Consider the following 15,211-nt stretch of genomic DNA (forward strand, 5'->3'; position numbering starts at 1 on the left):
TAAAGAAGTGTGTAGTTGTGTTATTTTTTTCTTTGTCTGAAATAGGAATTCTGACTGTAGGTTTAATTTATCATTGTGTACAGTATATATTGAAGTAACAATTATAATACATTTTTATGAATTTTTAAAAATCATTCAGTTATTTGTTTTTCACAAAATTAAAGAATTTACAGGTATTAGCTCATACTGTACCATTCAAAAATGTTTAATCTTTCAATGACATAATCTTATTTTTTGCAGACGCACAAGATACAGTTAACTGGGAGGTTCAGCGTTACGATGGCTGGTACAATAACCTGGCATACCATAAAATGGGATCCAAAGGTATAGTATTCTTTATTACTATGTAGCTTTAGATATGAGGACAGCAATCTTCAAATATATCTACATAAGGCCATTATAATTGCCAACAATGACTTTGGTACCTAATTTCCTCAAAGAATATACTAAAGACCTGTAATGTAACTGTATACTAAAACATACATTACAGTGAATTTTTTTCTTTGTCTGAATTTCTTGCCTCCATCATCCATGGGGGTTAGTCAGCCAGAACAGCTTACTGAGGAGGAACAGGAAGTGAGAAATTCAGACAAAGAAAACAAAGAAAAAAAAACATTTAGAAGGAAATTCGAAGGAAAGGGTAACAGAACCAACAATGCACTAGCCTAAAGTAACCTATTTAGAAAATAAAAAACAAACCTTTACAACCCCTTTAAGGAAAAAAAATAAATGTAAAGGGGCATATTTATAAACAGGTGAATGTGACATTTTCCTAACATTCACTATAGGTCTTCCTGGAAAATGTTTTTTTAATACCTGTAGTGAATTTTTGGTGATTATTACATTCCTCAATATAAATATTAAAACAAATAATACTTTTATAATCACAATATGCAACCCCCCTCATAATTCACAATTATGAGGGTGAAAAATGGTAATTGTTTATGACACAGACCCTAAAGTGGTTGTAAACCTCAGTCATGGAATCTGAGCAAAGCACATACATCTGTAGTTTTTACTTCTCTCCAAAGTTCTAAGTGTGATTTCTGGCTGGTGCTTCGTTCCTCAGTTATCATCATGAGTCAATTCTGAGAAGTTTTTCCAACACATGAGATCATTTTTTGTCTGGAAGGAGGAGGCTCAGTAGACAGCTTGCCTATTCAGAACACAGTTCTTCTTCCTCCAATCAGCTCTCACACTCTGTTACTGATGCCCTCTTATGTGCTCCTAGCAGATGAAGACAGGCTGTTCACTTCACTGGGTATATGTGAGGGTTTACATCCACTTTGAGCACAGACATTGTTACTCAATTATGGTTTACATGTTCTCTAAAATGAAGGGGAAGAAATCCCCGCTCCAGATGGGTGTCTGGAAATGAAGCTCTCCTCAGGATGGAAGCAGCAGGTGCAGCCTAGGCATGTAGCAATTAGGTAAGGGAAAGTTCTGGACAGCCGCACTCAAAATTAATGCCTTTGATGTAAAAAATATATTTCAAAAGTACAAGCCACAGCTTGTGCACGGAACACAGGACTGACGTGTTTCACACTTTCAACAGCTATTGAAACAGCAACTGCTTATTCATAGCTACAAAACCACAAATATTAACTGAAAATATATACTGATCTATATTGGACATGTGATCAGATCTGTGATTAATTAAAACTAATTGACAAATTAAGTGAATTAATTGGTATATATGGCTAACATGTGTGATTAGCATATTGGTATTCAAATAAATGAGAGTGGAAACCAAGAAGTGATAGGAAAATCTTTTGGTGTAAATAATGAATACTAAATTATGGTGCGTATATGATAAAATTATATAAAGTTATATAAGCTTAAAGTTGCCGTAAATAAATATTATAGTGTGAAGTGAAATAATGTGAAGTGAAATTATAATGAATAAATGGTATTATGCCAATATGAATGTTCATATGTCAATAACCACAAACTTACAGAGATATGCATAAAGCAAGGTGTACTAATGGGCCAGATTCACGTAGCCCGGGCGCAACGTAACTTAAAGATAGTGCCCGATCCACAAAGCACTTACCTGGAAATTTGCGACGGTGTATCCTAAATCCGTCCGGCGCAAGGCGGGCCCAATCGAATGGGGCGAGTCCCATTTAAATTAGGCGCACTCCCGCGCCGGACGTACTGCGCAGGCTCTGTCGGGTAAATTACCCGACGTGCATTGCGCTAACTGACGTCGCACCAACGTCATTTGCTTAGACGTTAACGTAAATGGCGTCCAGAGCCATTCACGGACGTCTTACGCAAACAACGTTGATTTTTACATTTCGACGCGGGAACGACGGCCATTCTTAACATGGCTTAAGACAACTAGGGCTCAGCACGATTGAGGAAAGAAAATGCCGGAGTAAAGCGCGGTGACATACAACACGTACAACGGCACTATAAAGGGGAAGTTCCATTCAGATGGCGCCACCCTTTGGGCTGCTTTTGCTGATTTCGTGTTAGTAAAAGTTTGGTAAGAGACGATTCGCTCTTTTCAGTCTGTTACAGCGTGACGAATGTGCTATCTCCATTACAAATGCCCGTTTTACCAGATTGAGCGCTCCCGTCTCATAACTTGCGTTAGAGCCTACACACGATCATTTTTCACGACGTGAAAAACGACAACGTGAAAAACGATGTGAAAATTTAGAGCATGTTCTACATAAAATGCCCATTTTTACGTCGTGAAAAATGCTCTGGAGCCCACACACGATCGTTTTTAATGACATTAAAAAACGATAAAAAAAACAAGAATTTTTTCACGTCATGAAAAACGGTCGTGTGTACGCGGCATAACATCTGCTTGGTGGAAGCTGATTAACCTACCAATACATTGTTGTGTGAGGAATCTCACAATGCAAACATATAGAAAACAAGCAAACTCCTTTCAGAAAAGGGCCCCTGCTGGTTACAGACTTTTGTGCTGCTCATTTATCCAAAAATGTAACAACCTGTCATATTGCCTGTAGGCAACACATGACCACAGTAAAGCTGAATTGCCAATAGAGTTGAGAATCAGTCTGAATACTCACTTCAGTTATCCAGTCATATAAAATCAGATTTCCGTTCTCCTTGATTAACATATACTGGAATAGTTTTTGACAGTTTTGTTGACCCTGGTGACAACCAAGGATTCCCCCACTTTTGAGGGGTTTTCTCTCATGTCCTGTTTTGGCTATGGAACAGGAAGTGATAGGAAATCTCTCCAATGGGTCAAAGATGGCACAATTTAACTTTACAGGAGGTATAAACAATAAAAATAAAACGTTTTTCATTTAGTTCTACAATAAATGAGCTGGAAACGTTGGCAGCGATCTAAAGTAACATATAAATTCTCTTTGTGCTCTTTGTGCTCTTTGTGCATTGTACAGTGCCATGTATATTTGTTGGGGTTAGTTATAAAACTGGACTACAAATGTGTATATTGCAGGTTCCAAACTGCTACGTCTCATCCCTGCAAGTTATGCTGATGGTGTTTACCAAGTGGCAACAGATCTGCCAAACCCTCGAGAAATCAGTAATACACTGGCAGAAGGACAGTCAGGCTCTCCATCGCCACGAAGTCTTACAGTGATGGCGGTATATTTTGGTGAGACAATAAAAACAATAAAAAAATGCACACTATGTAAATGTCTACCCTTGTAGAATGGTTGTAGGTTCTATCTATCTATCTATCTATCTATCTATCTATCTATCTATCTATCTATCTATCTATCTATCTATCTATTTATCTATCTACATGTCTATTTCTCTCTCTCTCTCTCTCTCTCTCTCTCTCTCTCTCTCAATGGATTAACCCACCTGCGAGAGAGGTATATTAGGGGAGGAAGCATCAGCAGATGTTAATAAAGGCTTGTATGGAGCAGAACACAGTGGAGAGAGCTGTGTGCTGTTTGGCTACTGCAATGCTGCTGGGCTGTTGTAATCTTTTTTTGAAACCCTGGAGCAGGTGGGGACCTTAAACCTGGTTGTGGAATAAGTGTACCCTGGCCGTGAGCTTTATTTTATATCAGAGTTTGTGGGCTGTTTTGGAGAAATAAAAGCTGTTTTTACAAAAACGTGGCTGGCTAGTGGTCCAGACCCCAAAAATATCACTATATACAATATACAGTATATATATGGGTATATATATATATATAGATAGATAGACAGATAGATAGATAGATAGATAGATAGATAGATAGCTAGATAGATAGATAGATAGATAGATAGATAGATAGATAGATAGATAGATAGATAGATAGATAGATAGATAGATAGATCAGTCCACCCAAAAGAGTCCTGTTTAAGAAGCTGACAGTTGGTTTAACTCTTTGGCATTAATCAAAAACGTATAAAATATCAGTTTATGATGAACTGACGCTTTCAATTGTTTTTGTTTTAATTACAATGTTAACTAAATCTGAAATCAGGTATGCAGTAGGAGTGCCCATTCTGTAAATTGTTAAGCTGAAAGTCGAGGTGCTGAAAGCTTTCTAATTTATGTCATAGGCCTCGTACACACGACCAAGAATTTTGTCGTAAATGAAACGTTGTTTTCCTCGACGAGTTTCTTGTCAGGCTTGTCGAGAATCTTGTCAAGCTTTCTTTGCATACACACTGTCAAGACAAAATCTCGTCATTCTCAAACGCGGTGACATACGACGGCACTATAAAGGGGAAGTTCCATTCCACTGGCGCCACCCTTGGGGCTGCTTTTGCTAATCTCGTGTTACCGCATGTTAGTAAATGTTTGGTGAGAGACGATTCGCGCTTTTCAGTCTGTTACAGCGTGACGAATGTGCTATCTCTATTACGAACACTACTTTTACCGAAGGTGCGCTCCCGTCTCATACTTTATTCTGAGCATGTGCGGGTTTCTAAGCATACACACGAACATGTTTCTCATCGTAAACCAGCCAGACGAGAAACACGTCAAGGAAATTCATGTCACGTCAGGAACGCGTTCTCTTTTTTTTCTCGTCGAGATCCACAACAGTTTTCTCAACGAAAAACATACACACGACCGGTTTCCTCAGCAAAAAAGCTATGCCAGCATTTTTCTTGATGGATTTTGTTGAGGAAAACGGTCGTATGTACGAGGCAATACTCTTATCATATGCTGCTGTAGAACACACAAGTGTTAAATGGACTGTGAAAGCACGTATATTACTTTTAAAATTTTCTGGCAGGTAAAACAGCTTTTTTTTAAATGTGATGGATCAAAGGGTAGAACAAAATAATATTTTGTTATGATGTAATTACCTAAACCAATGCATTTTTTCTTTTGCAGGTTATCAGGTTCTTTCTGAAATAGTGTCCACAGAAATGCCTGCCTGTCCTGCTGAATTTTTGAACATTGACATTCCACCTGGAGACCAAATTTTTGACCCTGAGAAGAAAAGCAATGTAGTTCTACCATTCCAAAGGGTTCGATGGTATCCGGACACAGGAAAAAGCCCTAACAGCCCAAGAGCACAGGTTAGTGCACTACTGTTTTTTAGAAAGGGGATGAGGAAAATCTGGAATTCAGATAGTATATACAGATTTGTAAAAACATGTCCCACCTGTAGAACAGTGAAGCAGATTTTTTTTCTTTATCACAAAAGTGTATCAGTTATATTTTTATATGCCACTTTTACTGTTTTACATAATTTTAACCCTTTGATGCCTAAACCTATTTCTGACATTTGGTGTTTACGAGTTAAAATCCGTATTTTTTGCTAGAAAATTACTTAGAACCCCCAAACATTATATATATATATATATATATATATATATATATATATATATATATATATATATATATATATATATATTAGCAGAGAATCTAGAGAATAAAATGGCAATTGTTGCAATATTTTATGTCACACAGTATTTGTGCAGCGGTGTTTTAAATGCAACTTTTTGTGGAAAAAGACACTTTCATGAATGAAAAAAAATGAAACAGTAAAGTTAGCCCAATTTTTTGGTAAAATGTGAAAGATGATGTTACGCTGAGTAAATAGATACCAAACATGTCACGCTTTAAAATTGAACGCACTTGTGGAATTAGCGACAACCTACGGTACCTAAAAATCTCCATAGACGACGCTTTAAAATGTTTTATGTTTACCATGTTAGAGTTACAGAACAGGACTAGTGCTAGAATTATTGCTCTTGCTTTGACGATCGCAGCGATACCCGGCATGTGTAATTTAAATACCGTTTACATATTCCGTATGCGTTTTATTTGCTGTGCAAGCTCGTGGGGACAGGGACACTTTAAAAAAAAAATCTTATTTATTTTTATATTTTTACATTGTGTTTAAAAAAAAAATTGATCACTTTTATTGCTGTTACAAGGAATAAAACATTCCTTGTGACATTAGTAAGTGGTGACAGGTACTCTTTATGGAGGGATCGGTGTCTAAAAGACCTCCAATCCCTCCTTTGCACTTCAAAGTATTCAGATCGCTGAAAACGGCGATTCTGGATACTGTATATTTTTTTTAATCCAACGCCATTGGCAGCAGAGTAAACCAGAAGTGATGTTGTGAAGTTGCGGGCATCATCCCGGTATAACCCCCTAAAGCCGTGGACGCATATATGCGTACGCTCGGCGGGAAGGGGTTGACTTTATACTTTACATATACATCTAAATGATTTTTACACTCCCCGTGGATAAAATTAAATACATAAATAATATTGAAATTTAGTCAGCACTGTCCAAATGGGTCTGATTAGAATCAATTTTCCTATTGTACATGCAACAAGTTTACATACGGGTTTGGAGGAAAATAAATACATTCAGTTATTATAGGACAATATGTCAAAAATGTCTTAATTTTCCAGCTCAACTCTGTAACAGCCTGGATTGATGGCAGCTCCATTTATGGTCCCTCTCATTCTTGGAGTGATGCTTTAAGAAGTTTTTCGGGAGGAAAGTTGGCTTCTGGTCCTAATGGTATTTTTCCACCTTATGCCACAAAAAGTCTTCCGGTTTTTCGGGTGCCTGATCCTTCCACTGGAGAAAGAGGGGATGAAGGAATCTACAGTAAGTGTCTGCATTGCCCTCTTTTAAAGTTTACAAATGTTTACTAACTGTTTTCATTTGTTATTGGCAGAAAAAAAAACACCCAGCAGTTTACTATCACTTTAAAGTATATTATCGCTGAAACTTTTATGGAGAGTGAGTTTTGGAGAAAGTAGGGAAGGGTTAAATCCTCTCTCAATTTGTTAATGCTGTTTATTTTTCTACTCACTCTCTTTGTTTGTCCTGGTGGCCACTGTAAGGCCCCATACACACGACCGGATCTGTCCGCTGAAACTGGTCCGACCGACCAGTTTCAGCAGACATGTTCAGTCGTGTGTAGGCCCGACCGGACAATTGTCCGGCGGATCGGACAGTTTCCAGCGGAAAAATTTTTTTTAGCATGCTAAGAAACCTGTCCACTGAAAACCTGTCCGTCGGACGAGTTCGGTCGTCTGTACAGACTCACCGGACACGTCCGATCGGCCGCCATCCCTCGCATGCGTCGTACTGATTCGACGCATGCGTGGAAGCTTTGAACTTCCAGGGCCGCCCACGTCGCCGCGTCATCGTCGCGGCGACGGCGCGGCCACGTTCCCGCGTATTGTTTATGCACGGATTTCTGTCTGATGGTGTGTACAACCATCAGACAGAAATCTCCGGGCAGACATGTCCGCTGAAAACGGTCCGTTGGACCGTTTTCAGCGGACTGTCCGTCCGTGTGTACGAGGCCTAACAGAGACACAAAGTGATCAGAAATCCAAAACTGTAATTGTCACTGGAACAGATGGTTAAAGGGAAAATGAGGACACTTGTTCTAGGACAACTGTCGAAAGCTGGCCATACATGGCCATACATTTTGGGGTTCTTTTCTAGGTAAATGGGGGAATCCTCCCCGATGTGTCATTGTACTCCCCCACCATCAGAATACATTGCTTATTGCTGCAGCATATTCTGATCGAGCAAAAATTTTTCAACAAGATTGACTTCTCATGAACGGGTGAACCCGCTGAATTTTGATCCATGCTTAAGACTGGATTTCTCACTTTGGAGAGGTTTCTTTACACTTCCTGTTGGTTCTCTAGGACAGAAAAGGAAGGGAACACTCCCCAATGGGACATAGATATTATCCCCTATCCTACTCGAACATACATTTTAAGTAATGAATACTATCAACTTTTGTAAAAAGTCATCATTTAGGCCTCTTGCACATGGTTATAATAATTTACTGATGTTTATACTTAGGATCTTGTTGACAGAAAATGTTCCATAAAGACCTGGCGTAAATGTGCCTATGCATATACATGTGTAAAAAACGCAAAATTATCTATTTTTATTTTACGGCTCTGTACTCATTGCTGTATTACTGATCTTTATACAGCTGTGTATGTTATTCATAGCACCTATGTTCAAATCAGTGAAAAACATGGGGGCAGATCCACAAATAATTGCATGGGCGCAGCGTATGTGAGATACGCTACGCCGCTGTAACTTACTGTTCTCCCAGCTTCGAATCCACAAAGAATTTGCGCCGTAAGTTACGGCGGTATAGTGTATCTCTCGCGGCGTAATGGCGCGCAATTCAAATGCGGCGAGTAGGGGGCGTGTTTCATTTAAATGAAGCGCGTCACCGTGCCGAACGTACTGCGCATGCGCCGTCCCTAAATTTACCGCCATGCATTGCGCTAAATGACGTCGCAAGGACATCATTGTTTTGACGTGGACGTAAATTACATCCAGCCCGATTCACAGACGACTTACGCAAACGAAATAAAATTTTTAAAATTATACGCGGGAATGACGGCCATACTTAACATTGAGTATGCCACCATATAGCACTTTTAACTATACGCCGGAAAAAGCCGACTAGAGACGACGTAAAAGAATGCGACGGCCGCTCGTACGTTCGTGGATCGTCGGAAATAGCTATTTTGTATACTCGACGCGGATTACGACGGGAACGCCACCCAGCGGACACCAAAGAATTGCATCTAAGATCCGAAGGCGTACGAAGACGTACGCCTGTCGGATCTAACCCAGATGCCGTCGTATCTTGTTTTGAGGATTCAAAACAAAGATACGACGCTGGAAATTTGAAAGTACGCCGGCGTATCAGTAGATACGCCGGCATACTCTCTTTGTGGATCTGCCCCATGGTGTTTTTTACTTCAGTGTGTAAAAGGCCTTATAGTCATACTCTTGCATTTCATTGTTGTTCCGTATTACATTGTATTGTATAATTCAGGACTAGAGGCCATAATGTAGCTATCCTATATTTTTATTTTACAGAAGCTGTTTTGAAATAATTTGGTTTCTGTTGATGCATAATATTATTTATGTGGACAACCTCCATCCCTGCAAAGTCATAAAATGCCTGGTTCATTGTAGAAAGACAAGCAGTTTGATGGCATTTAGTGCGGCAGCATTTGCACAGACAGGGTACTTACTGTATAACAAAAACATTCTACACCTAAATCTAGGGCAAAAATGTTGTAAGTAGATTTTCCATACCTATGAAAACATTTTTTAGCCCTAATAGTAAACAAAAAAAAAAACACTATATAGTATTTATTTTTTAAGAGCAGCAACATCAAAGGGGATTTCAGAATGAATACCAGATGATCATCAGAGATCCACTGAATATTTTTGAATAAATGGTCTGTTGAACCTGTACTCAGAGAAGAATATGTATAACTCTATTGCTGACCTCCTTCTGAAAGTGCTAGTTCACTGGCTGGCAGTTGCTTCAGTGCTTTTGGAGTGTCTGATAATCAACAAGTACACAGCAAGGGAAGTAAAAATGAAATAAGACATCATCATGTGCCTATTTTTTCCTGGCCAGTGACAGGAAATAGTAAAGGCACTGGACTATTATTCCAGCCAAGGATATATTATTTTAAGAGGTAGAGGTCAGTGATGGCACCCTACATACTTCTTCACTACAAGATGTCTTTAAAATCTATTTTCTATGCTCCTTTTTTGTCATTTAAAATGAAAGTATCTGTTTGTTTCTGAAACACAGGCTTCGGTAATGTTATGGCCAATGAAAGTCCATTTCGTCAGGCTCACAGTATTGTCTGGTATTGGTACCATAACTACAAAGCAAATTTACTAGCAGCTCAACATCCTGACTGGTCTGATGAAGTCTTGTTTCAGAATGCCAGGAAATGGGTCATTGCTGTTTATCAGGTAACACACTCATACACTATTTTATTGTATCATGGGACAGGGAGGATAAGGCCCCGTACACACGACCGAGTTTCTCGGCAGAATTCAGCCAGAAACTCGGTTCAGAGCTGAATTCTGCCGAGAAACCCGGCCGTGTGTACACTTTCGGCCAAGGAAGCCGACGAGGACCTCGGCTAGGAAATAGAGAACATGTTCTCTATTTCCTCGTTGTTCTATGGGAGAACTCGGCCCGCCGAGCTCCTCGGCGGCTCCAGGACTGAACACGCCGAGGAACTCGATGTGTTTGGCACGTCGAGTTCCTCGGCCGTGTGTATGGGGCTTGAGTGTGCACCAAATATTTATTGCAGGGAAAATATTTTACAACAAATCTGGCTGAATAAGGGAACTTATAGCTGAACTCCAACCTTACTTGCTATTTGTCACACTGGTACTGGTTCCTCTCCTGTAGTGAAATTGTTTACTTTGATTTCACTGAACATTTAATATTAGAATATTGTTAAGAAATACTTGTCATTAGCTATCATGGGGGGATTTTGTTGTAAACTTTACAGTACAAAAATGAGAGGGCCTCTGTGTCAAAGAATTCTAAACATTCAAGTCGTTTTTGCAATACCTTCTCAAGGCTTATAATACTATTTCAGTCAACAAATAACTAAGATAATAAAATAAATCTTTATAGAATAATCACATATTAATATTAGTTTTTAAAATTTATTATAAAAACTTTTTTCTAAAATGTAAACTACCTTATTCTGTTTGCCATTACTGAAACCCTGCTTCATGAAGCCGTCTCTGCTTCTCCTGGCTTCCCTTTCTCATGGTGGGCTTCTCTGGACTCACACTCCCACAGTTCCAGTGGAGGTGGGAGTTGGAATCCTTTTATCCCCAGAAAGCACCTTTCAGTTTCTATTCTCCTCCCTCTCTGACCCTCTCTGACCCTCTCCACATTTGAGGCACATTGTAGTTTTCTATTTTCTCCAGTTTCTCTGAGAATTGCTGTGATCTATGAACCTTGCTTGATGACTTCCTGGCTACCATACTTTCTCTCTTCTGAAATGTCCTCAATCATTCTCATTGACTTCAACATCTCTGTTAATACTAACACTCTTGCTACTTCTTAACATTTCAGTCTAACCTCCTCCTATGACCTAAATAAATGGGTACAGTCTTCTACTTACTCTGATAGCAATGCTCTTGACCTTGTATTCTCCTACCTATGCACTCTGGGCAACCTCTCCAACAACCCTTTCCCTCTCTCTAATCACTACCTTATTAGTTTTACTCTCACTGTCTTCCACTTCCATTCCCTCCAACTGCCTAACAGTTAGTTGTAGAAACCTTTGCCATTTTAACCCTTCTCTTCTCTATTCTGCGACTAACCACCTCTATGACAAAATCTCACCCCTGTCCTGCCCTAACCTAGTCACTCCTGTCTACAACAGTTCACTGACATCCTCCCTGGACACACTCCACCCGCCACGCCACTGTACTCTTGGTTGGTTCTCATCCTACCTATCACACCACACCTCCAGTGTCACTTACAATGCTAACTTCTCCTCTCCTCTTCCTTTTTTCATTGGAGTTCCACAAAGTTATGTTCTTGGCCCTCAGCCAATCTTGATTTATACCTCCACCCATGGTCAGCTGATAGCCTACCATGGCTTTCAATACAATTTCTACATTGATGACACCAAGATATATCTCACTAACCTCCAGGTCACTCTATCAGTCTCCTCACATGTCCCTAATTTACTAACAGACATATTAGTCTGGATATCACACCATTTACTCAAACTCAAGCAGTCCAAAGCTGAGCGCATAAATATTTCCTCCCCAATATGCCCCTTCCTATGATTTCCCTATCAATCTTACTGGCATACCTATTAACTCATCCTGCATGCCAGGGTGCTAGGTGTAATCCTGGACTCTGAACTCTCCTTTCAGCCCCACATCTAAACACTGTCCAAATCTTGCCGCCCCAACCTCCACAACATCTCCAAAATATACCCCTTCTTAACCAATGACACCACACATAACTCCCTGGTTATCCCTGGTTAAAACGATTTACTCCCTGGTTATCTCTCGTCTCGACTACTTCAATTCTCTACTGATTGAATTACCTTTACAAAAGCTGTCCCCACTTCAGTCCATCATGAATGCTGCTGCCAAACTCATCTACCTTATCAACCATTCAGTATCTGCTATCCCTCTATGCCAATCCCTCCACTGGTTTCTGCTCATCCCAACAAATTTAATTCTAAATACTAACAGCGACTTACAAAGACATTCACAACTCTGCCCCCCAGCTACATAACTAAGCTAGTCCCAAAATACCAACCAAATCATTCTCTTTGTTCTTCCCAAGGCCTCCTTCTCTTTAGCACCCTTGTCACCTCCTCCCATGCTCAACTCCAGGACTTCTCCAGAGCCTTTCCCATCCTCTGGAATTTCCTATCCCAATCTGTCTCAATATCTTCTACTCTGTCCACTTTTAGGCAATCCCTGAAAACCCTTTTCTTTAGAGTGGGCAGCACAGCGGCAAAGTTGTTAGTACTTCAGTTCTAGGGTGTTCGGTTTAAATTCTTTGACACTCCCTTTTAGATTGTAAGCTCTAAGAAGCAGGGACCTCTGATTCCTCCTGTATTGAATTGCATTGCAACTGTACTGTCTGCCCTCATGTTGTAAAGTCCTGCATAAACTGTTGGATCCTGAATAATAATAATAATAGTAATAGTACTGTATTACATTGTTAATTTGTATTTTAAATTTCTGTTCTAGAGAATAATTTTTTATGAATGGCTGCCGACATTTTTATCAAGTGATGTACAGAATTACACTGGTAATACATTTTTTTATTTTTCGCTGTTTATCAATTTTGAACGATACATTATAATAGATTAATTCATTCATTAATTAATATATAACATTTCAAAATAAATATACAGTATATGTTGCTAACAGTTATTCCCTGTACACACCATCGGTGAAAAATTTGATTGTGTCCAACGCGGTGACGTAAAACATTTTGACGTGCTGAGAAAAAAGAAGTTCAATGCTTCCAAACATGCGTTGACTTGATTCTGAGCATGCGTGGATTTTTGACCGATGGATTTCCCCACAGACGATCGTTTTTTTCTATCGGTTTGTTAACCATAAAAAAAATGTAAAACAGGTTCTAGTTTTTTTCGGCGATGGGAAAAAAAACGATGGGGCCCACACGCGATCGGTATGTCCAATGAAAACGGTCCATCGGTCCGTTTTCATCAGACGAACCGATCGTGTGTACAGGGCATAACTCTATTTAATGATTATTTGCAAAGACATGAGCTGGCTATTTTTTCAAAGACATGAGCTGGTCTAAGCTTCTAACCAGCAAATGTCAGTGTTGTAACTGGTTGTCTAGTGGTCACATGCATACAGTTATGGGCAATGTACTATATATTACACTGTAGGAAAAAAACTGATACGATTATAAACTATCACAATGATATATAATATTTACATTTTTATTTCAAATATTCTTGGAAACTTTTTTTAAGCTCTGGTTTTTACTTTTAGGCTATAATCAGCATATAGATCCAGGTGTATCCACAGAATTTGTAGCTTTAACAACACAGATGATATACACCATGATGCCTTCAGGAGTTTATATGAGGTATTGTATTTCTTCCAATTTACCCGAATACAAAATTTGGTACCCATATACCAAATTTGTCTAATATGTATGACTGTATACATGTTCTACTACGATTAACATAGATGTTTAAGCTGGTTTTGGTTAAAGCCCTGCGGCACCATTAGTAATAGTAGTGTAATGCATAGGTGTGCAGTGCCAGCCTATTGCATTAGGGTGTGCACCCCAAAGCTCAAACACACATGCCTTTCTATGCAGCCTCAGCTGCGCTATACAGTGAATAAATAGGAAGCGCTCTGTGCTGAGCATTCACAAACTGAAGCATACTTCACACACACAGTTTACTATGCTTCCGTTATAATTGAACACAGTGAGCGAGTGTGATCTCTGTGTTCATTTAGAAAAGGAAGGGGCCCGTAAATGACATATTGATTAACCCCTTCCTCCGCCCTCCATCCTTAAACATCCCCCGCAGTATCCTGGGGAAGAGGAAAGTAGGAAAGCCAACAGCACTATGGAGGGGGGGCACAATGCAGGAGGATGACCGAGCAGTAGGGGGAATCTGCAATGCACACAGTGATTAGATGTGCCCAGGCACATCCCATGCGCATGCCTATGGTGTAATGTATTGAGCAGGGCTGGTACAAGGATTTTTGACACCCTAGGCGAAACCTAATTTTGCAGCCCCCTTGGCTCCACCCCTGACTCTGCCCCTTTGCCCTGCCCAAGTATACCCCACCTTTTTAATGAAGCACCCATCAAATGCAGCCTCACCAGTGCCCATCACGTGCAGCCTCACCAGCGCCCATCACGTGCAGCCTCACCAGCGCCCATCAAATGCAGCCTCAACAGCGTCCATCAATGCAGCCTACCAGCGCCCATAAAATGCAGCCTCACCAGCGTCTATCAAATGCAGCCAAACCAGCGCCCATCAATCCAGCCTGCCAGCACCCATCAATGCAGCCTCAACAGTGCCCATCACATGCAGCCTCACCAGCGCCCATCAAATGAGCTTCAACAGCGCCCATCAATGCAGCCTCACAAGTGCCCATCAAATGCATCCTCACCAGCACCCATCAAATGCAGCTTCAACAGCGCCCATCAATGCAGCCTCACCAGAGTCCATCAAATGCAGCCTCACCAGCGCCCATCAATGCAGCCTACCAGAGCTCATCAATGAATGTTTGCTTGCTTCCATTCATTCAGGAGTCGGGACACAGCCGCTGCCCCCACTGCACCTCTGACACTATGTGTGAATGGAGCGGCCTGCTGATGCTGAGACTTATTTGCTTGCTGCAGAGAGAAGAGAGTAGGAACACCAGTAGCCGGCCGGTGGCGGCCCTAGGCAGCAGTACAACCTAGGTGGCTGCCTAGTTTGC

The 15,211-nt window shown here is 40.3% G+C and overlaps 1 protein-coding gene across 1 annotated transcript in view; it reads left to right on the plus strand.

Moving 5' to 3' along the window:
• The window catches only part of LOC120931423 (dual oxidase 1-like), an 82,117-nt gene that overhangs the window by 16,139 nt on the left and 50,767 nt on the right, over window positions 1-15,211 (plus strand). The window contains exons 3-9 of the mRNA XM_040342844.1: window positions 241-324; window positions 3,449-3,607; window positions 5,291-5,478; window positions 6,832-7,033; window positions 10,032-10,198; window positions 12,977-13,037; window positions 13,757-13,853. Coding sequence (XP_040198778.1) covers window positions 241-324; window positions 3,449-3,607; window positions 5,291-5,478; window positions 6,832-7,033; window positions 10,032-10,198; window positions 12,977-13,037; window positions 13,757-13,853 — 958 coding nt within the window. The remainder of the gene's footprint in view (window positions 1-240; window positions 325-3,448; window positions 3,608-5,290; window positions 5,479-6,831; window positions 7,034-10,031; window positions 10,199-12,976; window positions 13,038-13,756; window positions 13,854-15,211) is intronic.

This window comes from Rana temporaria, chromosome 3 (assembly GCF_905171775.1).
Source record: "Rana temporaria chromosome 3, aRanTem1.1, whole genome shotgun sequence".
Taxonomy (NCBI): Eukaryota; Metazoa; Chordata; class Amphibia; order Anura; family Ranidae; genus Rana; species Rana temporaria.